The sequence below is a fragment of the Schistocerca serialis genome, chromosome 10 (assembly GCF_023864345.2).
Source record: "Schistocerca serialis cubense isolate TAMUIC-IGC-003099 chromosome 10, iqSchSeri2.2, whole genome shotgun sequence".
NCBI lineage: Eukaryota > Metazoa > Arthropoda > Insecta > Orthoptera > Acrididae > Schistocerca > Schistocerca serialis.
This window is the reverse complement of record NC_064647.1, coordinates 160897252-160921992: the sequence shown is the minus strand read 5'-3', so window position 1 is coordinate 160921992 and position 24741 is coordinate 160897252. Positions and strand designations below refer to the sequence as shown.

Below are 24741 nucleotides of genomic sequence, written 5' to 3'. Positions count from 1 at the left end.
GGAGGAAATAAAAAGGTAATTTTATGTAGGCGAAAATAAAAGTGTAACGACAATTCAGAACTAGGGAACATCAGAACATTTACGAAGTCCTAAGTACATAGGAAGTGGAATAAACTGTAACTGGAAGTGAAACACAAAAAGTAAAACTGGGATAGCAATGGGGAAAGAGGCATTTTATGAGAGAAGGAGAGTTTTCTGAAGCAAAATGGAATATGGTTTAAGGGAAAGACTGATGAAGTGCTTTGTATGGAGTGTTGTGTACAGTGCTGAAATGGCGCAATTATGAAGAGAGACGGAGTGAGGCGGTGGGGTTTTGAGATGTGGACTTGGAGGAAGACTGCAAAAACCAATTGGATGAATAGGGTGAAAATGAGGCATTACTGAGAAGAGTAAGAGAATGGAGATGGTTACTGAGTGTAATAAAAAGAGGGAAGAGAAACTGGATAGGGCATATTTTATGAAAGAAGGAGGTGTGTGTGAAAACAGTCTGAGAAGGGCATGTAGAAGACGTGCAAGGAAGAGATTACAGTTTCCGTACAAAGTACTGGATGGCAGCACTTATGACAGTGTTAAGAAGAAAGATATGGACCGCTAGAATTGGGGATGCAAAAGATGCTCTAACATAGCAGAACTATGATGATGATAATGGTGACGATGATATTAAAGAGTTTCTTCATCAAATTGAAATTAACTGGTGATCTTTCTATATTAATCATTTCCAAAATGACTTCCAACAGTTTTATTGACTAACCAACATTTATTAAGCGATGACAGGAGAAAATGCACATAAATTATACGGCAATGCCCAAGCTTTTGGAGCCAGTGGCTCTTTTTGGCAGAAGGGTTGAAGGGAAAGTACGCCGGATGAAGGAGAAGGACTGGTGAGGTTTAGGACAGGGGAAAAGTTATGGAAAAATTGCCAATAATCCTGGGTCTGGGGTGATTTACCAAATGGGATGAGAAGGAAAGACTGATTGTTGGTGTCTGCACTGGGGTGAGATAAGTCTCCCCATTTCCTAAACCTTGTCAATTCCTGTCCTTCGTCCCTCTTCCTTTCCTTTCAATCCTTCTGTCAGAAGGAGCTAGTGACTCTGAAAGGTCGCACATTTCCGTACCTTTTATATATTTTTCTCCTGCCACCACGTGGTGAGTAGATTTTTTTATCTCCACACATTATACTATATTTTCAAATGTTGATTCTTTTTCATTGATGTAAATCAATATTTATTACAAGCTTGCATACAGAGTTGTATATCGAGCAGATACTAAGTTCTCTCTGAGTCCCTCCTCAGCAGGCCTTGTGGTGTCGGGAGCACTATTCAGCATCTGCTGTGTTATATGAACAACTGCTGACAAACTCCAACTGCCATATGCTGCACGAGCAGTACCTCAAACAAATATTTGAACTAATACAGGATTTATACTTACAAGTGACACATTTCTGTGATATTTAAACATCATACTCTTTTTAATAACATTAATTTCGGATACACTTACTCATTTATAGATGATGAGGGTACAGAAAACTTTGCACCATTAACACTTTCAGGGAAAAAAGCGAATTTAATTCACCTAAATTGTGTACCCTCACAATGTGTAGGTATTTACCATTATTATATTGGTTATCAGCTAGCCACATCAATTTAATGTGAATCAATAATTATTTTATACTGTTACTGTTGGTGTTATTCTGACATACTGAAAGTAGAAATTTATGCAGAACAGAATTTGTGAAGAACCTCAAAGTAGAGTAGCCTAACCCCAACGTTGCAACCCATATCTGCCAGATTTAATTGCAAGATGCAGTTACTTTAAGAGCCCAACCATAACACTGTAATGAGCCTAGGTATTTGATCTTTTTAAGGGATGTTACCGAATGGGCACACCAACAGTTTTTAAATACTGTCTCCATACATGGTGCATGTTTAATTGACAGGTGCTATGAAAGTTTGTTGTATCTTATGTCTTACTTAAGTAAAACAGCTGGCAAGTAATTTTAATATTGTTGTTTTCATTCCAGTGTCATCAGAATGAACTTCCCTCGTCTGATTAAATTGGTAAGTTACAAAGTATGCATCCATGATCTTTATAATTTCAGCTTCTTGATATTTTTTGAATTAGTTTATTATTCATATATTAGTTCTTAGAATACTGCAAGAATTTGTGATCATGCCAAGAAGGCATCCATTATTAATGTTATTTTATACCTTTATACTTCGATGGATTACACTATGAGGTATATTTAAAAAGGAAGGAGGGAAGGAGGACATTACCAATTGCCAGGTGTGTGTGTACAGAATTCGCATAAACATTAGAGATGAGATTTTCTGTACTCTCATCGTCTATAAATGAGCTAATGTGTGCATAACTAATTTTATTATAATTTTAATAATGATTAAATAGGACAAGGGTAGAACAAAATGTTGTTATTTGTATGTGGATGATATCCTATAAATGTTCAAATATTTGTTTGGTATTATCATATTTGAGATACTCCTGGGGCAGCATGCAGTATATGAGTTTGACAGCAGACATCCCTACATCGTAGCAGGTGCTGTCAGTGACTGCCAAGGTCGACCTCAGAGTATAATGTCGGAAGCCAGCCTTATAATAGTTAAGCCGCACGGTATTAGCTGAGCGGTCTGAGGCGCTGCAGTCATGGACTGTGCGGTTGGTCCCGGCGGAGGTACGAGTCCTCCCTCGGGCGTGGGTGTTGGTGTTTGTCCTTAGGATAATTTAGGTTAAGTAGTGTGTAAGCTTAGGGACTGATGACCTTAGCAGTTAAGTCCCATAAGGTTTCACACACACATTTGAACATTTTTTATAATAGTTAATATTGCCTTCACAGAATATATAAGGGTGAATTTTTCGTAGCAACAGTACTCAAAAAGGAGCCTTAGACATTCAACAGTGAGATCAAAAAGTAAGAACTATTGTTCCGCAGCATGTACCAGACGCTATTAAATATGAGGAAGGAAGTCTCAAAATTTAATATATTTTTGAATGGTCTCGAAGGAGAAAGGATGAAATGTGAAAGTTGGAGCTGCACATATAGAAGCTTTGCGTACACCATCCCTGTGATGGGCAAGTAGCTTATTTTCTGTGAAAAATTGCCTGGGGCAGTGGTCGCAGAGAGTGCAGTGGATATGCTACACCCATCTAGCAACAATTCGCACCCAGCCGAGGCAGTCAGCCCAGTGCGGCATCCGGTGATCGCCTGGTTCACACAGCCTCTACAGTTGAACAGCCGACATGGCCTGTACAAACTCTAATTGGGGTTCACTTTATCAGAACTTGTGAGTTTAATTGTGTAGTGGAGCATTAATTTCAATTTATACAGTTACCTTGAGAGACAAATTTCAGTTTAGACAGTGTAACTGTTCAGTGAATGTCATTAGTTTATAATCAAACAATGGAAAATCCAGGATGGAATGTAACGATGTGGCTGCAGTTGCGCGAGACTGAAGTTGTGTGTGTGTGTGGTTTTTTTTTTTTTGGCCAAAAGCTTTATTTGTGCCAGTCTTTTTTTTGTGCCTATATGCGACTTGGCACCTCTGGTATATGGTCATTAGTTTATAAATCTTAGATAAAAAGAAGTGTATAAGATGTACTATTAGTAAGTTCTTAATTATTGTCAATACCAGTTAATGTCAATTATTGTCTTTTTAAATGTTATTTGTTCCTTGCTCTCTCCAGCAATTTAACTTAGCGTACCTCTTCATTATTTAACTAGCATTTCCGGAAAGTAGCGTAAAGTTTAACTTGTTGTTTCAGAAACTTTGCACTTTTGTTTTTTGTTTACACACAGTTGCGTATAGGCCAAATTTGTGTAACTATATTTTCGTGTTTATCTGTAATTTAACTGACTTATTCTTAATAAATTATTACGTTTATCATGAGTGAAAAGTGCTTGACTTGCCGTAGAATTGTTAGGTCGGGGCTTTGGTGTGATGGGTGCTGTAGTTTTTTCCATGTGGGTGACTGTAGTGGCGTGGGAATAGGGGAAGTAAATGAGACTCATCAGTGGTTTTGTAGGATTTGTAGTAGAGATAGGAAGATACTGGAACAGGAGGGGAAAATTGCTGCCCTTCAGGCTGAGTTAGACAAGGCCAGGGGAGATCTTGACAGGTTAAGGAGGGAGAAGGGTAAAGAGAGGTGGGAAGTGGCAACAGGCAACAGGAGGAACAGGCCTAGAACTTTGTCTGACAGCTTTATGGTGAATGTGGAAAATAGATTTGACCTGTTGCTTCAGTTAGAAGCTGGTGAGCCTCAAGCAGTTACAGGTGTAGACAGGGCACAACAAACTTTCAGCAGCAAATTGAAAAGTAAGAATGTAGGGAAATCAGTAAAGAGAAAGAAAGTGTTGTTGTTAGGTAGTTCCCATGGAAGAGGTGTTGGCCAACTCTTGCAGGATGAACTAGGATCAGAATACCAGGTCACCAATTTTTTTAAACCTAGTGCTGGTCTGGAGCAGGTGACAGAGGATTTAGGATCACTTTGCAAAGATTTCACTAAGGAAGACACCGTGGTTATAGTGGGTGGGGCAGGTAACAGTATTGACAGAGATCCTGGGTACAGCATAGAGTGTGACCTGGCGAAGATTGCATCAGCATCGAGGCATACCAGTGTTGAGTTTGTATCTGTTCTTGGGCGCCATGACCGACCTCATTTGAACTCTTCTGTCAAGAGAGTTAATTTGGAGCTGGAACGGCTGCTCATGTCGGGTGCGGGGTCACACATTGGTGTGGTTCATGTTGATTCTGTCAGTAGGTGGGATTATACTAGGCATGGCCTTCACCTCAACAGGAAGGGGAAGGGTAAATTGGCTGGGGAAATAGCAGGAAAGTTAAAGGGGGGAGGCACTGTCATGAGTGGTAAAATACCAGTGGTTATAGGATTCAGAAAAGACCCTTTTTTAGGGTAGGGAGGACAGAAAGAAAACAAATTTTAAGAGAGGTTAGAACTGAGACAAACCTTCAGTTTGAGAAAGAAATCAAAAAACATAATTCCAGCTTATTACATCAACATAAACAGCCATTGGTTAAGAATTTTCAACTGTCAGCAGATATTTTAACTCCATCCAATTTTAAGTCAGTCAATGTGAAATGTCAGCTATCTTTATTGCATCAAAATATTCGAGGACTGAGAAATAAAATTAATGAATTAACTATCTGCATAGATGAATTAGAGTCTTCAAACCCAGCTGACATAATCTGCCTCTCTGAACATCATGTGACCACTGGTATAGAACTTTTAAGTGTTACAGGGTTTAGGTTAGCATCTCACTATTGTAGATCAGAAATGGAGAAAGGAGGAGTTGCCACATTCATCAGGAACTGTCATAAATTTAAGAACATAGACATTCATAAATTTTGCCTAGAACAGCATATGGAAGCATGTGCAACAGAATTAGAATTTCACAAAAAATCTTTCATAATATTAAGTGTATATCGAGCACCTGCAGGTAACTTTAATCTGTTTGTAAACCACCTTGAAGCTGTACTGGCCCATTTAACAACCAAAAACAAAGAAATAGTGGTTGCTGGTGATTTCAATGTAGATTTCCTTAAAGACTCTCCCAATAAGAACCTATTTGAGTTAGTAACACTATCATTCAACTTAATTCCCACAGTAAAGTTCCCCACTAGGATAACCACTTGCTCACAAACAGCCATTGATAATATCTTTATAGAAAAGTCAAATGAACAAAATTATATTACAAAACCAATAGTCAATGGCCTCTCAGACCATGACATGCAGTTCCTTCTGTTAAATGTTAATACTGAACAAGATATAAAATCTGTTAAATCTGAGCTCAAGAGGGTAATCAGTAAGCCAAAAATTGATTATTTTAGGACACTCCTCAGAGACATTCACTGGACTGATGTTTACAGTGCTCATGGCATGAATGAAAAATATAACATTTTTGCTAATAAAGTGCTTACCTTATTTGAACACTGCTTTCCCCCAAAACTTACCAAGGTTAGAGCAAAGTCTACAAAGAAGCCATGGATTACTCGAGGAATAGGGGTATCTTGTAAAACAAAAAGAAAACTGTATCTGTCAATCCGAAACATTTCCAATGTTGATGCTATAGCACATTATAAGAAATACTGCAAAATATTAAAGACTGTAATACGGATGTCAAAGCAAATATATTACAAGGAAAAGATAGTCATATCAGATAACAAAATAAAGACAATATGGGATATAGTGAAGGAGGAGACCGGTAGAACCAGACATGAAGAGGAACAAATAGCATTAAGAGTAAATGATGCATTGGTGACAGATGTGTATAGTGTTGCAGAACTTTTTAACAAACATTTTATAACTGTTACTGAAAAGATGGGGTTGTCAGGTTCGGTAGATGCTGCTATGGATTACCTTAGACCAGACATTTCAAGTAACTTCCATAATATGAATTTGACCCTCACTACCCCAACAGAAATAATGTCCATCATAAAATCTTTAAAATCAAAAACATCTAGTGGGTATGATGAAATATCAACAAAGTTAATTAAAGAATGTGATTCTGAGCTAAGTAACATATTAAGCTATCTGTGTAACCAGTCGTTTATCAGTGGAATATTTCCCGAATGGCTGAAATATGCTGAAGTTAAGCCACTGTTTAAGAAGGGAGATAAAGAAATAGCATCAAATTTCCGTCCAATTTCACTGTTGCCAGCATTCTCAAAAATTTTCGAAAAAGTAATGTACAGTCGTCTTTATAACCATCTTATCTCAAATAACATACTGTCAAAGTCACAGTTTGGATTTCTAAAAGGTTCTGATATTGAGAAGGCTATCTACACTTACAGTGAAAATGTACTTAATTCATTAGACAAAAAATTGCAGGCAACTGGTATATTTTGTGATCTGTCAAAGGCATTTGACTGTGTAAATCACAATATCCTTTTAAGTAAACTAGAATATTATAGTGTAACAGGAAATGCTGCAAAATGGTTCAAATCTTATATCTCTGGCAGGAAACAAAGGGTGTTATTAGGAAAGAGACATGTATCAAGCTATCAGGCATCATCCAACTGGGAACTAATTACATGTGGGGTCCCACAAGGTTCCATTTTGGGGCCCTTACTTTTTCTTGTGTATATCAATGACCTTTCATCAGTAACATTACCAGATGCCAAGTTTGTTTTGTTTGCTGATGATACAAACATTGCAATAAATAGCAAATCAAGTGTAGTCTTAGAAAGATCAGCCAATAAAATATTTGTAGACATTAATCACTGGTTCCTAGCCAATTCTTTGTCACTAAACTTTGAAAAACACACTACATGCAGTTCAGAACTTGTAAGGGGTGTCCCAAGAGTATATGTCTAACATATGATGACAAGAAGATAGAAGAAGTGGACGGTGTTAAATTCTTGGGATTACAGCTTGATAATAAATTCAACTGGGAGGAGCACACCACAGAACTGCTGAAGCGTCTTAACAAATCTCTGTTTGCAATGCGAATTTTGTCAGACATAGGGGATATAAAAATGAAAAAGCTGGCATACTATGCTTACTTTCATTCCATAATGTCATATGGGATTATTTTCTGGGGTAATTCATCAAGCCAAGCTAAAGTTTTCCGGGCACAAAAACGTGCAGTAAGAATTATATGTGGTGTGAACTCAAGAACATCCTGCAGAAGCCTGTTTAGGGAACTAGGGATACTAACTACAGCTTCCCAATATATTTATTCCTTAATGAAATTTGTCATTAAAAATATATCACTTTTTCAAACCAATAGCTCAATTCATGGTATCAATACTAGAAATAAGAATAATCTTCACAAGGATTTAAAGTCACTTAGTCTTGTACAAAAAGGTGTGCATTATTCAGGAACACACATTTTCAATAACTTGCCAGCAGCCATAAAAAGCTTAACAACCAATGAAATTCAGTTTAAGAGAAGCCTAAAGGATTTATTGGTGGCCAACTCCTTCTACTCCATTGATGAATTTCTGAGGAAAACCAACTGATTTGTATATAAGTACAACATATCTTCTGCACAATTTCAGTGCAGTAATGTGTTCACTGAAAATTTGTGTGTGTGTGTGTGTGTGTGTGTGTGTGTGTGTAAGTATAATCTAACTTCTGCACCATTTCAGTGCAGTAATGTGTTCATTGTAAATAAGTATTACAGTAGTTGTATTACATGTTTCTTACCTTATAAATAAATAAAAAACTTTTTTATTTTAAATTCAGTGCAATAGTATTTGTAAAATGACTCTTAGTGTTAATTAAAAAATGACGATCATTCCACTTGGGACCTGTGGAATGGTACATTAGCTTATTTGTTTTAGTTTAAATATTTGTCATGTATTGTTGTTTTTCTGACATGTTCCACATCCTGGAGGACCTCCTCACTACGGATCAATTGGAATGAAAGTAAATCTAATCTAATCTAATCTAAAACGTAGTTCTGAAAGTGGGAAAATGAAGCATTCAGAAACTTTATATGGGCAGTGTCACACTTGATAACAAGAATGCACAAAGGATTTTCTGATACTGACAACAGATACTCACTAATTGATGAAAGGTTTTCTGGCACAGATTATAAACTCCTTGATTTAGGTTCAAAATTAAATGGGGCAACGTATAAACTAGAAAAGAGAGTGGAATGAGCATTAAAACACATACAAGATTTAAATGATCATCTAGATCTGGTGGAAGAGAAATTAGAAACTAAAGTTGCACATTTACATATCATTACATTGGTACAGAATGTTCTGGTGAATAGAGAGCAAGTACCAGAAAAAGTTCTACAAGATAGATGTTGTCTTGAAAGGAGAATATAAGATGAACATCAACAAAAGCAAAACAAGGTTAATGGAATGTAGTCAAATAAAAGCAGGTGATGCTGAGGGAATTATATTAGGAAACGAGACCCTTAAAATAGTAGATGGGTTTTGCTATTTGGACAGTAAAATAACTGATGATAACCAAAATAGAGAGGATATAAAATGTAAATTGGCGATGGCAAGGAAAGCGTTTCTGAAGAAGTGAAATTTGCTAACATGGAGTATAGATTTAAGTGTCAGGAAGTCGTTTATGAAAGTATTTGTACGGACTGTAGCCATGTATGTAAGTGAAACATGATGATAAACAGTTTAGACAAGAAGAGAATAAAAGCTTTTAAAATGTGGTGCTACAGAAGAATGCTGAAGATTATATGGGTAGATCACATATTTAATGAGGTGGTACTAAATAGGATTGGAGAGACAAGAAATTTATAGCACAACTTGACCGAAAGAAGGGATCAGTTGACAGAACACGTTCTAAGATGTCAAGGGATCATCAAATTAGTAATGGAGGGAAATGTGAGGGGTAAAAATCATTGAGGGGTAAAAATCATAGAGGGAGACCAAGTGAAGAATACAGTAAGCAGATTCAGAAGGATGTAGGTTTCAGTAGTTATTCAGAGATGAGAGTAGTGTGGAAAGCTGCATTAAACCAGTATTCTGACTGAACTGGAGACAAAGGATAACTTAGAACAAGTCACAACTAAGCATTTTGAAATGCTTACAGTGATTAGAAATGAAATAGAACCTTGGTTGGGAAAACTGGAAACTGATTCCAATACAGATTTGATAGAGGATAAGTTGCTCTCCAATGTTACTACTGTACAAGCTGAGATTGGAACCTCATTAAATAATGATGTGTATAAATGACCTGCTACATGGGATTCACATGTCAAAAAGAACCTGTCAGAAATGATTTAAGCTAATAATTAGAGGATTTTTATTTGGCTCCAGAATGTGTTTATAAAAAACATTATTAATTTTAGAATAGTATATAAAATACTGAAAACATGTAGCATGAGTCTTAAAGTAATTACTTCACACATACATTCTATTCAGTAGCCAGTTATACCAGAATGCCTCATGACCAGGAAGTAGTGGTATTTGTTAACGGATGTTTATCAGTGTGGGAGAGAAACAGAAGGAAAGATGGAAACATGAGACCCCTGTTCAGTGCCCTTTGAGGGAATTAGTTGTTAATACTCATAAGCACAGTATAAAAAGTGAGAAAATAGTTGAAAAATTCTATCTGTTATAGTATATTTTTTACTTGTGACAGAGAAGTACCAATTTCCTGGTTGGAATTTAGCTTATACAGGAGAGTCTACCAGATAAGATAATGCTAGTATCGGCAATGCGAGAGGAAGGAGAAGATCCTTTGGGATTCTCCCACTCTGAGAGATAAGCTCTAATGAGTGATTGAATCAATTCCCTGACAAGTTTCTAAATTAAGATTACTGGTTTATAATTTTACTTATTTTGTGTAGTGGGGTTTTGAAGGTTCGATTTATCGAGTGACGACTTTATTAATGGTTTGTACGTATTTCTACAGATTGATAACACTAATGTGGTATAGGTTTTGTACAAAGAAAATTTACACTTTCTGGAATTTTCTGAATGACAATATGGATTAGTTTATATAATTTTCTGAGGCTGATTAGCTTAACAGCAAAGTAGCTTCCTACCTGTTCTCATTTTTGCCATATGTAACAAATTTAAGAAAGGGATGCATGTATCACTAATTACTCATATCGGTTTGTAGTCTGGTTCAAATGTCAAACAGAAGTGTTATAGCATCACTCTCTATAGGCTTTCCTTAATAGGGTGTAACAACCTTTTTCTGGTTATTTGGGGATTAAGCCGGTGGTGTCTGTCCTGACGGTTTGATGAGCACCTGTATCCTCTGCTCCACCAACAAAGAACCTCCCAGGAAGGGACCCTGGTGTAGGGGATGGGAAAGACATCTTTCTTCGAGGGCTGTCTTCTTTTTGTATTCAGTCCTAACATCTCTAACCTTTCTTTTCATTTCTTACTTCCCCTTATGGGTACGATTCTATTGTCTTGTTATCCATGTTCAAATATTCCACTGCGTGAACCTGTCTGCTTTCCAGTATACTCAAAACCTGTTTTTAGAGATCTGCCAGAGCTGAGGCTGTGGTTTCGTAAGCGCAGCACACACTACCAGGCAGCACGATAAGCACTGATAGGTCGACAACCCACTCCAGAGACGGTGCACGGGTTGGTAACCCACTCCAGAGACGGTGTATAGCCCAGCATTGGCCCCACCGATAAGTCGCAACAGTGGTACCGCCAGAGAAATGATATGTGTCTGTGCTACAGCAGAGCAGACAGTTGCGAGTCAGCTCGACTATTGAGAAGATCACCTTCTACTTGTGTACTTCTTGCCACATCGTACTTCGTGCCACACCGTCTGCTTCTAGTGAGTCCACGCCAGCCCGTCTGTAGTGAACATTCTAGTTGGACAAAAACTGTTTACTATCTAGCCTTAGCTTCTGGAAATAATTGAACTTCAGGATCTGCTGCCTGAGACAATTGGTACAAAGTTGAGTATTTGTCATTAAATGTGTGTTCTTGTCATATATCATTATCAGTGTTCTTCTTGTTATCATCTCATAGTGTTTCCCACAGTGCACTGTAAACAGTTGACAGTGGTGACAAATAAACTTTCATTCTGTGATTCTATCAATAGTACAATATGACAATAACAGTTACAATAGTTTCCAATCTCTTTTTGTATGGTATTGTGCTGGAAAGAAATTAAGATATTTGTAAAAATGAAACCTTATTAAATATTACATTAAAAAATTGTGTCTATCAAATAAGGAGTGTATATTTTTTTAATAGAGTAAAATAAGTGGAAGTTTGTGGTATGGCCAAATGTGACAGGTCTCTTAAAGTAGAAAGTGGTTGAAATATTGATTGTATAATTAAAATGACAACTCTTGTTATGATATTTCATATTTGAATTAGATGGCTGAAGGGGTACAAAATTTCCGTGATAATAATTCTGGTTACAGTTAGTCGGTTAATCAGAAACTCCGATACTGTAGTTGTGCACAAATGAACAAGCGTGACAAATCTTGCATTAGTGGGAATTTATTCGGAAGTTAGATAAATCCATATTCACGAGATTTAAAGTTACTTTTATTTTGTATCAATGCTAGTTTAGATCACATTCTGTTGTTGCTCTGTACGAGGTATTCCTTTTGGGATTCATGCAGGGATAAGAGTAGATGAGTGGTGCCTGATGTCATCACAAGTAAAGCGAAGAGATCTCCACATCATATGCTGCTCTGAGGAATAGTGATGACCCAAATGTCTGACAAACAATAATGTTGACTCTGTTGATGTTATTTGTAATTTCATTTATTTTGTCAGTTAAATATTAGACTCATTGAAAATCAGTCACTGTATGCTAAGAAAAGAATAAATCATGCATTTATCTTCAAATAGAGTTCCAAATTAATGAATAACTATGGAGTATTAGTCAGGAACCTGACGACTTTTACTAAGTTCAGAAGCGTTTGATGGACTCTTGCATAGCTTAGAAAATAGAAACAGGCTTATCCATTTATATGGGGCTTAATGTATGAGCATACAGAATCTGACTAAATTAAATTCTGAAATTTTCCCACAAGCATTAGAGTCGTGAAAGTTTCTGTACCCTCATCATCTATAAAAGAGCTAGCGTGTGTCCAACTAATACAACTAACATCGAAAGCACAAGAGTAGTCTTAAAAGTTGTTACTTTTATATATATGATATACTGTACATGTTTAAATATTAGTTTTGTATTGTTGTTCTTTGTTCGAGGTACTCCTTGGAAGTCAAGGAGTGGATGAAGTTCCTACATCATAGAAGGTGTTCACGGGGCTACCAATGTTGTACAGAGTGACAACGAGGACCTCAATGTACGTCATCCTGTGTAATTCTGCATTTTGGAAAACTACAATATAAATTAAGAACAAACAATAATTAGTGTAAAACTTTTAGGCCAGTTGCTCATTGGGGTGCAGCCGACGAAGAACGCGTCAGGACAGAGCAGTGAAGGTTTTTGTGACTCATAGGTGTAAATATGACAGTGCAAATTGAGGTGCAGGGCAGGATGATGTCCGGGGCACACTTTATCGTGCAGGTGTCACGAAGCTGACAGGTGGCATACGAGTGGGTGCTCTCAGGGGTGAGTGAAACAGTGGGAACTGCTTCCTAGTATGTGCACACACTGTGTCGTGAAGTATTTCCTTTGTTGCACTGCCCTGCCCAGCCCTTCATCGACTGCATCCCAGTTTGTGCCTAAAAGCACTTAGTTGCCTCTCAAACCAGATGTGAGTACTCGTGTACATGTAACAAAAGTTCATCAAAATTCAGAGATGAAATAAAATATTTTAATTGACATATGATAGAATAATAAGAAATCTCTAAAGCATTATTGTTGTTGATTTTTGTACTGAATATATTGAAAAGTCAAGTAATTGGTAAAAGAAACTAAAGAAGAGGAGTCCATCTTTGATATATATTACACAGTTGTTATTTCAAAAATCCAGAGTGTAGAAAAGACATATTGAAAAGCAAATGCTAATCATTTTACTTTCGACTCTGGTCCTGTCAGGGTTTTGTCACTTCACAGATAAGCAATGCCCAAAGCTTTTACCTTCAGACAGAGACAGAGGACACACTCGCAATGCCACAAAGTACAGTCTGTCCCTCCCTATGTCCAGAAACATGTCACACACCCGCTGGCGAAGGTAGGTGATCCGCGTAGCTAGCTCTGATGTTTACAGTACACGGTGGAAAACTACTTCTGATGTACTGCTGTGCCATTTTTGACGTTCTTTCAGCATTGAGTTTCTCCATCTTCCAATAGACCTTTTGTCATATATTGTCACTCAATAACAAACTCTAATAATTGATATCCCACATTCTCTCATAATGTCTCCTCAGTATTGTGTTTTTCTTTGTTTTAGACAATGTTGTGGTACATTTTGCTTTTTCTTTTGGTAGTGGACTTTCACATTTGATATTGTTAATATATTGTCAAAATATTTCGATGCTTCTGGGAACAATCTTGATACTTAATTTTCAGATCTGCTTTTTGTTGACTAGGTGGTGTAGCTCTTCAAAAATAAATTCCCTTTGCTATATAAAACATGCCTGGTATTCAAGACAGTGTTTGTGGTACACTAATTGTTGAACGATGTAGGTGACGCATTGGAAGTTTATCTTCCACGTATTTATTTCCGCAAAGACAGGCACAAATTTGAGTTTTCTATGTATTGTTTGAATTGTACTTAATTAAACTTAAAACTGAAATATATGAATTTCCGTGAAACTGATGACAAAATTTAGTTTGACATATACTTGCACCCAGTTTGATGTAATTAGTATGTTGAAATAAATTAGTTTTCATATCAAAGTTCCACCAGTTATTGACTGTTGATTATTGGTTGGCTACATCCTTTAATTACTCTGTAATTAAACTATGAGTTTTGATACTAACATGATTTTACTGTCCTTTCATTGAGTTCTGTAATTAGTTTTACTGCTTTTTTGTGTCCTGTTCCTGCAAATATTCTCTGTATGTATTCACATTTAGTCTAACATATTTTGTGCATACACTACAATGTAAGTCAGTTGGATTTGAATATTATTCACCTAATTTTGTCATAAGTTAAATAATTTTCATAGATATGATAAGTGTAAGACACTACAATTGAAAATTCTGTGTCATGTAAACATCAAGCAGTAGTATCACAATCTCCAAAATGCTTGGTATTGATCTGTTCGTTATATACTGCCCATTCTACTACATTACACAGCGTGTATGCACAAGACAACAGACTGCAGGCTGAAAATTCATTCTGGAAACAGTCTCTTAGGCTGCAACTCTGGCATTTCTCTGCTGTGTTGTCTCCTGCAGGAGCACTAGTTGAATAAGGTGGGCTGCAGAACTTCTGTGAAGGTTGGAAAGCAGGAGAGGGATGCTGGTGGAAGAAAGGGAGGTTGTGAATCGTGGCTGCATAGCTCAGCCGGTAGAGCATTTTCCCCAGAAAGGCAATGTTTTCAGTCAGAGTCCTGGTTCAGCACACAGTTTTAACCCTCAAGTGGGCATGTCAATTTTTATAACACGAGTGAGCATGTGGCATACTTTGTACAAATGTAAGTAATAGTTGTCTTTATGTTAGCAAAAAGATGGGAATTTAAGGAGATGGGACCTGGATAAACTGAAAGAACCAGAGGTTGTAGAGAGTTTCAGGGAGAGCATAAGGGAACAATTGACAGGAATGGGGGAAAGAAATACAGTAGAAGAAGAATGGGTAGCTCTGAGGGATGAAGTAGTGAAGGCAGCAGAGGATCAAGTAGGTAAAAAGACGAGGGCTAATAGAAATCCTTGGGTAACAGAAGAAATATTGAATTTAATTGATGAAAGGAGAAAATATAAAAATGCAGTAAATGAAGCAGGCAAAAAGGAATACAAACGTCTCAAAAATGATATCGACAGGAAGTGCAAAATGGCTAAGCAGGGATGGCTAGAGGACAAATGTAAGGAGGTAGAGGCTTTTCTCACTAGGGGTAAGATAGATACTGCCTACAGGAAAATTAAAGAGACCTTTGGAGAGAAGAGGACCACTTGTATGAATATCAAGAGCTCAGATGGCAACCCAGTTCTAAGCAAAGAAGGGAAGGCAGAAAGGTGGAAGGAGTATATAGAGGGTTTATACAAGGGCGATGTACTTGAGGACAGTATTATGGAAATGGAAGAGGATTTAGCTGAAGACGAAATGGGAGATAAGGTACTGCGTGAAGAGTTTGACAGAGCACTGAAAGACCTGAGTCAAAACAAGGCCCCGGGAGTGGACAACATTCCATTAGAACTACTGATGGCCTCGGGAGAGCCAGTCATGACAAAACTCTACCATCTGGTGAGCAAGATGTATGAGACAGGCGAAATATCCTCAGACTTCAAGAAGAATATAATAATTCCAATCCCAAAGAAAGCAGGTGTTGACAGATATGAAAATTACCGAACTATCAGTTTAATAAGTCACAGCTGCAAAATACTAACGCGAATTCTTTACAGACGAATGGAAAAACTGGTAGAAGCCCACCTCGGGGAAGATCAGTTTGGATTCCGTAGAAATGTTGGAACACGTGAGGCAATACTGACCTTACGACTTATCTTAGAAGAAAGATTAAGAAAAGGCAAACCTATGTTTCTAGCATTTGTAGACTTAGAGAAAGCTTTTGACAGTGTTAACTGGAATACTCTCTTTCAAGTTCTGAAGGTGGCAGGGGTAAAATACAGGGAGCGAAAGGCTATTTACAATTTGTACAGAAACCAGATGGCAGTTATAAGAGTCGAGGGGCATGAAAGGGAAGTAGTGGTTGGGAAAGGACTGAGACAGGGTTGTAGCCTCTCCCCGATGTTATTCAATCTGTATATTGAGCAAGCAGTAAATGAAACAAAAGAAAAATTCGGAGTAGGTATTAAAATTCATGTAGAAGTAGTAAAAACTTTGAGGTTCGCTGATGACATTGTGATTCTGTCAGAGACAGCAAAGGACTTGGAAGAGCAGTTGAACGGAATGGACAGTGTCTTGAAAGGAGGATATAAGATGAACATCAACAAAAGCGAAACGAGGATAATGGAATGTAGTCAAATTAAGTCAGGTGATGCTGAGGGAATTAGATTAGGAAATGAGACACTTAAAGTGGTAAAGGAGTTTTGCTATTTAGGGAGTAAAATAACTGAGGATGGTCGAAGTAGAGAGGATATAAAATGTAGACTGGCAATGGCAAGGAAAGCGTTTCTCAAGAAGAGAAATTTGTTAACATCGAGTATAGATTTAAGTGTCAGGAAGTCGTTTCTGAAAGTATTTGTATGGAGTGTAGCCATGTATGGAAGTGAAACATGGACGATAACTAGTTTGGACAAGAAGAGAATAGAAGCTTTCGAAATGTGGTGCTACAGAAGAATGCTGAAGATAAGGTGGGTAGATCACGTAACTAATGAGGAGGTATTGAATAGGATTGGGGAGAAGAGAAGTTTGTGGCACAACTTGACTAGAAGAAGGGATCGGTTGGTAGGACATGTTTTGAGGCATCAAGGGATCACAGATTTAGCATTGGAGGGCACCGTGGAGGGTAAAAGTCATAGAGGGAGACCAAGAGATGAATACACCAAGCAGATTCAGAAGGATGTAGGTTGCAGTAGTACTGGGAGATGGAGAAGCTTGCACAGGATAGAGTAGCATGGAGAGCTGCATCAAACCAGTCTCAGGACTGAAGACCACAACAACAACAACATGTTAGTAAGGTAAACATGTATGAGCAAACCCACAGTTTAATCTTAGTTTAATTAAACAACAATAAAATCAACTTAGATTATATGAGATGAATTACTGTTTAATTAAATAATAATAATGTAGCAGTAAATTGTCATTGTATCACTCTGTTGCCGCATACAAGTGTTACCGCTCAGTAATGACCCATTGGCATGTTAAATGATGCTGTTGCATCATATACCGGGCAAATGCTTATTCAATTACTAATTATAGAAAACTGCCTCTTTGTGGATTGTGGAGTTACCTCGGAAACCAGGGCATTTCCTTGCACAGATTGTAAATTTTTCCCACCTAGCTTGCTGTTTATTTTATATTACTGCTGTTCAATTGGCTGTATCACAACACAACTTCTGAAGCAACAATGGAGGAATAGTTACAGGCTGCCAATTTAAAAAAACTGTGGAACGGTACAAGACGTCATTTGTGCTTGGCGCACTTTATATGTAGACATGCCTGCTTGAGGCTTAATATGTGCGCAATGTTTCAAATCTGTGTGTACAGTGGTGCAGAGGGGAAATTCATTCTGAGTACAGATGTAATTTCAAAGACATCAATTCATTTTTTGTGCTCGGGTCCGAGGTACAACTTGCCCAAGGAGAACAGAGAGCTTATGGCGCCCAACCATTCTGGTTCTTAGTTGCAGACTGGGGACTGAGCCATTAGGAATATTCCCGTTTTGATGAATTGTTACTGTACTGTTCATTTTAGATTTTGCCTCTTCCCTGAGTCACATTCCATTTCCGGTGTTTGGTTACGTACAAGGACCACTGCTACAGTCACGACTGGACTTGTCGGTGACTCGTCACCTGAGATATCAATCAGTAGGCAGCTGACCATTGCTAAGTGTGATAGTTCAGTCACTTTCAGTGTGAAAGAACTTGTTTCTAATTCAATCTATAAGTGTTCTTGAGCACACATTTGTTTTATAAATTATTGGCAATGTTCTTCTTACACAGTAAACTGTGTAACCAGCTAAACATAAACATATGACAATGTTTTTACAATTGGACATTGAGCCCAGTGATATAAAAGGATGGATCAGTACAGCTGCCATTGACTGCACAATGGAAGCAGAATTAACTGATGAGCGTATCATTGGTGCTATAATTTGAACAACTAATGAGAATAATGATAACAGCTACAAAGATAATGAACTCACAGCTTGAGTATAACATACAGATGCTAAAAATGCGATTGATATAGCCCTTCAGTACATCTAACAAAGCTCTGTGTCTACACCAATTGACATTATATGGATTAGGAAGTGACAGAACATTGCAGCAAAATGGAGGTTATCATCTGGTAAGCAAAAGAACATTATAAACTTTTTTCATCCTGCTTAAGAACAGAACATTTTTTATAGTGACTGAACATTAAACTGCAATCTTCTTTCCTTTTTTTAAATTTTTTACCATTTGATTTCTCATGTTTTGAACAGTTCAGTGCAGTTCAGTTGTGTGTCAGTAGAGTACTGTAATAAAGTTTGTACAGATGTTAAACTTTCACTCACAGTAACATTATCTTACTATATGATACAGATATATTTTACAGTATAGGCACTACTGCCTGTTACACTTTCCTGTTAGATTTTTAAGTGTGTCAACCTTTTCTGTTTGTATTGTTAATGTTTTAACATATTGCAATATTTCAGACTGTATTTCCAGTTGAAAATTGATGATGTATTGAGATGTTTTGTGCTATTATGGGTCAATAAAAGTTTTCCTCTGATAATCTGACCTCTTTTTGGGTTCCAACCATGTCCCAGCCACATAGTGGACAAATTGGCAAGGTTCTACTTTTTTTCCATGTGATTTATATTTATTTTGTGGTAATAGCAGTTCTTGTAAAATATTATTTTTGTTAATAACTGCTCATAAATAAAAGACACTCATTGTTTCAATAGCTTACAAATAAACTTTCAGGAATAATAAAAATGTTAATTGAAAATCTATTTTTACTGAACTGTAAGGAATGACATAAAATACTTCTGAAGATGTTACTTTTGAAATGAATTAGGTACCTATGTAAAATCACACTGTGGTGTCACCGCCAGACACCACACTTGCTAGGTGGTAGCTTAAATCGGCCACGGTCCATTTAGTACATGTCGGACCCGCGTGTCGCCACTGTGTGATCGCAGACCGAGCGCCACCACAAGGCAGGTCTCGAGATACGGACGAGCACTCGCCCCAGTTGTACGACGACATTGCTAGCGACTATACTGACGAAGCCTTTCTCTCATTTGCCGAGAGACAGTTAGAATAGCCTTCAGCTAAGTCCATTGCTACGACCTAGCAAGGCGCCATTAGCCTTACATAGTTTGAAAGTTATCATATGAACTGTCTCATAAAGAATGCTGTATTCATCAAAGAATAAAAGATAAGTATTCGAGGAGCTGCATACTTTTCTTATGAGAATTCACTACTATCCTGTTCCAGACTTGACGCCAGTCGGTGTGTGTGTACGCGTGCCTTTCAGCTCCCTTCTCAGTGTGGCGTAGCTAGCTTGTTACGCCACAACAGATTGGCGACGAGGATTAGAGGATCGTGTTCTTTCTACTTGCTTTGCTCTGATTTATTTGTGTCATGGCTTCGCCACAGTCTCCAGATGTACTGTCCGAATTTTATCGCTTGCAGAATCAGCAGACGCAGGCGTTATTGGATGCCCTTGGACAGCTCGTCCAGGGTCAACGTGCGCTGCAAAACGATGCGGCAGCCGCCGCTTCACCGCTACCGCAGCCACGACATGCAGTTGCACCGCCTTTTAGGCCCTACGACCCGGTCGTGGAATCGTGGACCGAGTGGTCCCGCCAGTTTGGATTCCATCTCGCTGCCTACAGAATTCAAGGTAATGAGCGGCAGCCTCACTTATTGTCGTGTATAGGGGTGCAAACGTACCGTGTGATAGTGAAATTGTTTCCCCGACGCGACGTAGCAACTCTGTCCTACGAAGAAATTTTGTCGGCATTGGACGCCTATTTCAAAGAAACAGTTAATGTAGTTGCAAAAAGGTATACTTTCTTTCGTACAAAACGTACGGCCGGTCAAACTAATCGGGAGTGGGTTGCAACTTTGCAAGGCCTTACTAGGGATTGTTCATTTGAATGTGACTGTGGCCTTCCTTATTTAGATACTATGGTGCGTGATGCAATTGCACAGAACGTTTCTGATGTTCGCATACGGGAGCAAATTTTGAAACTAGTTAATCTCTCCCTTCAACAAGTGATAGACATATTGGATAGACAAGACACACTTGACTTTGCTCAGGAATCATTTGAAACTTCGCCAGTCGTGTGTAACATTAACCGGCCCGCCGGGCGCGCTAAGCGGCCCGGTAAACTGCCCTCGCATACGTCTACGCAGCTGCCGCCACGCTCTAAACCAGGTGTGCCGCGCCAGCACACAAATGCAGTGAAATCATGCCCGCGGTGTGCTACTAGACATTCGCGTGAAAATTGCCCGTCACGCCAAGCTATTTGCTTTTTCTGTAATAAGAAAGGACATGTTCAAAGTGTTTGCCAGAAAAAGCTCAGATCAGACAATCACAATCATTCCAGGCCTTTTGCTTCGCGCCGGAATTGAACCAAGGACACTCAGGCTCGTGGACCTTCGCCCATGGACATTCATGTAGTTAATTCCACCCCGTCCAGTGCCAATTTCTCTAACAGTGACTGTGTTCGTCCCACAAAAAGTGTGCGTCGACGTCGCCGGAAATCACGTCAATTAGCAAGTGATTCTGTACCTGTATCAGTTCAAATTGCACGAGACAGTCGCTCTTGTCGTCAGCAGGACAATAAACTTTTTGTAGATTTGGACTTTAATGGCAAGGTCATTCCATTCCAGCTCGATACCGGAGCTGCTGTTTCATTGCTCAATCACGACACGTACAAACAACTGGGCAAACCTCCGTTGCGTGCCGCAAATGTTCAGCTCACCACATATTCAGGACAGAAAATTCCTGTGTTAGGACAGTGCAGCCTTCTTGCAACATACAAGGGACAAACAAAACTTGTGTCATTTTACGTTCTTCGTTCTTCTACTGCAGTGAACTTGTTTGGCTTAGATTTATTTCAATTGTTTAACATGTCTATTGTAAATCAGGTCCTATCAGTGAACCAGACTGTGCCTTCAGACAGTGTTTCTCGTCTATGTGAAGAATTTGCAGACATTTTTGCACCGGGCCTTGGTTGCGCTAAGAACTATGAAGCACATTTGGAAATGAAAGTAAACGCACAACCGAAATTTTTCCGAGCGCGCAATGTTCCCCACGCATTGCGTGTTGAGGTCGCAAGCACATTACACGATTTAGCATCACAATGTGTGAGTGAATGTGCGCAATGCCTTTTCGATTTCAGCTCCGCTTCATCGCTTGCGCCGTACAGGTGTTCCGTTTCTCTGGACGACGAAATGCGAACGCGCTGTTTGCCAGTTGAAATCGGCGTTGCTTTCTAATACTTACCTTACGCCATTTGATCCCCAGAAACCCCTTTTGTTGATGGTAGATGCATCGGATTTCGGGATCGGTGCTGTGCTTGCGCACAAAGTTGGCTCGCATGATCGCCCTATTGCCTTTGCGTCAAAATTGCTCTCGTCTGCGCAAAGAAATTACTCACAGATAGAGAAAGAAGCTTTGGCTCTCGTGTTTGGTGTTACTAAGTTCCATGATTTCTTGTATGGTCGTCAATTTACCATCATCACAGACCACAAACCTTTGACGTTGCTTTTTCATCCAAACAAGCCTGTACCTCCGCGTACAGCGCAGAAATTCATTCGCTGGTCTATTTTCCTCTCGCAGTACCACTACGATATCTTGTATCGGTCCACTGCTAAGCACGGAAACGCCGATGTGTTGTCCCGTTTGCCTGTTGCTGAGGATAGAGCATTCGATTCTTCCGAACTTGCTTGCATGTTCATTGATGCGGAAACCGATGAAGTGGTCGAATCGTTTCCGATTGATTTTCGTCGTGTAGCTACAGCCACAGCTGCTGACCCTGTCCTTGCTACCATTTTGCGTTTTGTTGCTACACAATGGCCTTTGTCAAAGTCTCGGATCGAGGATCCGTTGGTTCGCTGATTTTTTGCTCACAAGGAGAGACTTTTTGTACGACGTGGTGTTTTGTTGTTGCGTTCTGATAATGATCAGTCCAGAGTCGTGGTCCCACGTTCGTTACAGTCCTCTGTCTTATGGCTTCTTCACCAAGGACATTGGGGTATAGTGCGAACGAAACAACTTGCTCGTCAGCACTGTACTTGGTTCGGAATCGATGCTGCGATTACGAATATGTTTGCATGGCATGTGCCGAACAACAATCCGCACCGCCGCGGAAAGTCTTTACATGGCCAAAAGCCACTTCCCCTTGGCAACGTTTGCACATCGATTTTGCTGGTCCATTGTGGAATGCTCGATGGTTGGTTCTGGTAGATGCCTTCAGTAATTTTCCTTTTGTTGTCCGGATGTCTTCCACGACGTCCTCTGCCACCATCCAAGCGTTGTCTGCTATCTTTTGCATTGAAGGTCTTCCGCAGACTATTGTTTCCGACAATGGCCCACAATTCATGTCCGCAGAATTTCAGTCATTCTGCCAGGCCAATGGTATTCAACATCTGACATCCGCGCCATTTTCGCCTCAGTCAAACGGTGCCGCTGAACGATTGGTCCGGACTTTCAAGTCACAGATGTTGAAGTTGAAAGAGTCGCATTCTCGGGAGGACCCGTTGTTGCTCTTTTTGTCATCGTATCGCTCTCAGCCCCGAGATGGTCGCTCGCCGGCTGAGTTGCTCCACGGTCGTCCTCATCGAACCTTGATGTCTTTGCTGCACCCGCCGCATCAGGTTCCTGTGCAGCGGCAGACTTCTGCTTTTGCTCCAGGCGACGTTGTAGTTTATCGCAACTATCGCGGTTCACGGCGTTGGCTCGCAGGGCGCATTCTTCGCTGCCTCGGCCGTGCGATGTATGTGGTTTTGGGGGCCTCTGGTGAGGTGCGTCGGCATCTCAATCAGCTGCGCCTCTGTGGTCGCACGGGTTCTGCCGCTCCCCATCTGCTTTCAGCGACGGTGCCGTCCGGTCAGCGCCCTGGGGACCCATCTACTGGCTCGCCTCATCCCCAGGTGTTACCGACGATGCCTTCCATATTGCCCCATGGCGACGCGTCGCTGCAGCCGCCGCCGCCGCTGGTTCTCCCGCCGGCACCGCCCGCATTCGCCGCTTCGCTGCAGCCGCCAAGTGCCTCCCTGGGTCACGCGCCACCGATCGCTTCCCGTGATCAGCTGTCCTCCGCCATGGAACTCTTGCCCGCTCCGGACCACCTGGCGTCTTCGCGCGTCGGATACCCCGACGCAATGGCGGTCGACCCTTCGGCCCCTCCTGTCTCTTTACGGGCGCATACACCGCATGTTGACGTGCACCCTGGACTAGGTTTTCAGGCGTTTCCTAGCTCCCCTCGGACCGAATGGCCGGGTGCGGGTGGCACAGCCTCGCCTGTTGTTAGGCTCCCCACCTCATCGCATACGTCAACATGGGGTCCTCCCCACGGCGGGCGGAAGTCTTATAACACGACCGTTCGCCGATTTGCGGGGGAGGAATGTGGTGTCACCGCCAGACACCACACTTGCTAGGTGGTAGCTTAAATCGGCCGCGGTCCATTTAGTACATGTCGGACCCGTGTGTCGCCACTGTGTGATCGCAGACCGAGCGCCACCACAAGGCAGGTCTCGAGATACGGACGAGCACTCGCCCCAGTTGTACGATGACATTGCTAGCGACTATACTGACGAAGCCTTTCTCTCATTTGCCGAGAGACAGTTAGAATAGCCTTCAGCTAAGTCCATGGCTACAACCTAGCAAGGCGCCATTAGCCTTACATAGTTTGAAAGTTATCATATGAACTGTCTCATCAAGAATGCTGTATTCATCAAAGAATAAAAGATAAGTATTCGAGGAGCTGCATACTTTTCTTATGAGAATTCACTACTATCCTGTTCCAGACTTGACGCCAGTCGGCGTGTGTGTACGCGTGCCTTTTGGCTCCCTTCTCAGTGTGGCGTAGCTAGCTTGTTACGCCACAACACACACATTAATAAAAATATTGAAACACCACTTTGTCATGTAGATGTGTTGCTATTGTGATTGTTCCTGCCCCAGCCAGAAGGTCACCCTGACGTTTGTAAATACACACAGTTACAACGAGTGCTACCTATAGGTAGAAGAGTGCACTTGGATGAATTGCAGCATTTCAGTTGAAAGTATAGCACCAGTAGGGACACATTACAGATGTCTGTGGAACAATAGAGTGAACATTCATTGTGCCACAAAGAACAGTCGTGACCGATGATCATGTCCTCATCATCGTGTTACATACAGAAAGTTTGTCGACTGGGGAAGTTGCCCATACATTTGCACTGGAGTCAAAGCGATGTAATGCTGACGTGGAATCAATTCCAGTTGACAGGTAGTTGACAGTTTTCAGGAAATTTGTACCTGTTCGAAAGGTGCATAGGATGAGTTTTAAGTCAAAGGATATAGGTCTGAATGCTGTAGAATTGAAATTGAATTCAGCATTCGGAGAGGCT

General features: G+C 40.0%; 1 protein-coding gene across 1 annotated transcript in view; it reads left to right on the top strand.

The window, feature by feature from the left end:
* LOC126425326 (nuclear RNA export factor 1-like) overlaps positions 1 to 24741 on the top strand; it is a 167315-nt gene that overhangs the window by 102287 nt on the left and 40287 nt on the right. The window contains exon 9 of the mRNA XM_050088308.1: positions 2021 to 2057. Within this exon, the coding sequence (XP_049944265.1) occupies positions 2021 to 2057 (37 nt within the window). The remainder of the gene's footprint in view (positions 1 to 2020; positions 2058 to 24741) is intronic.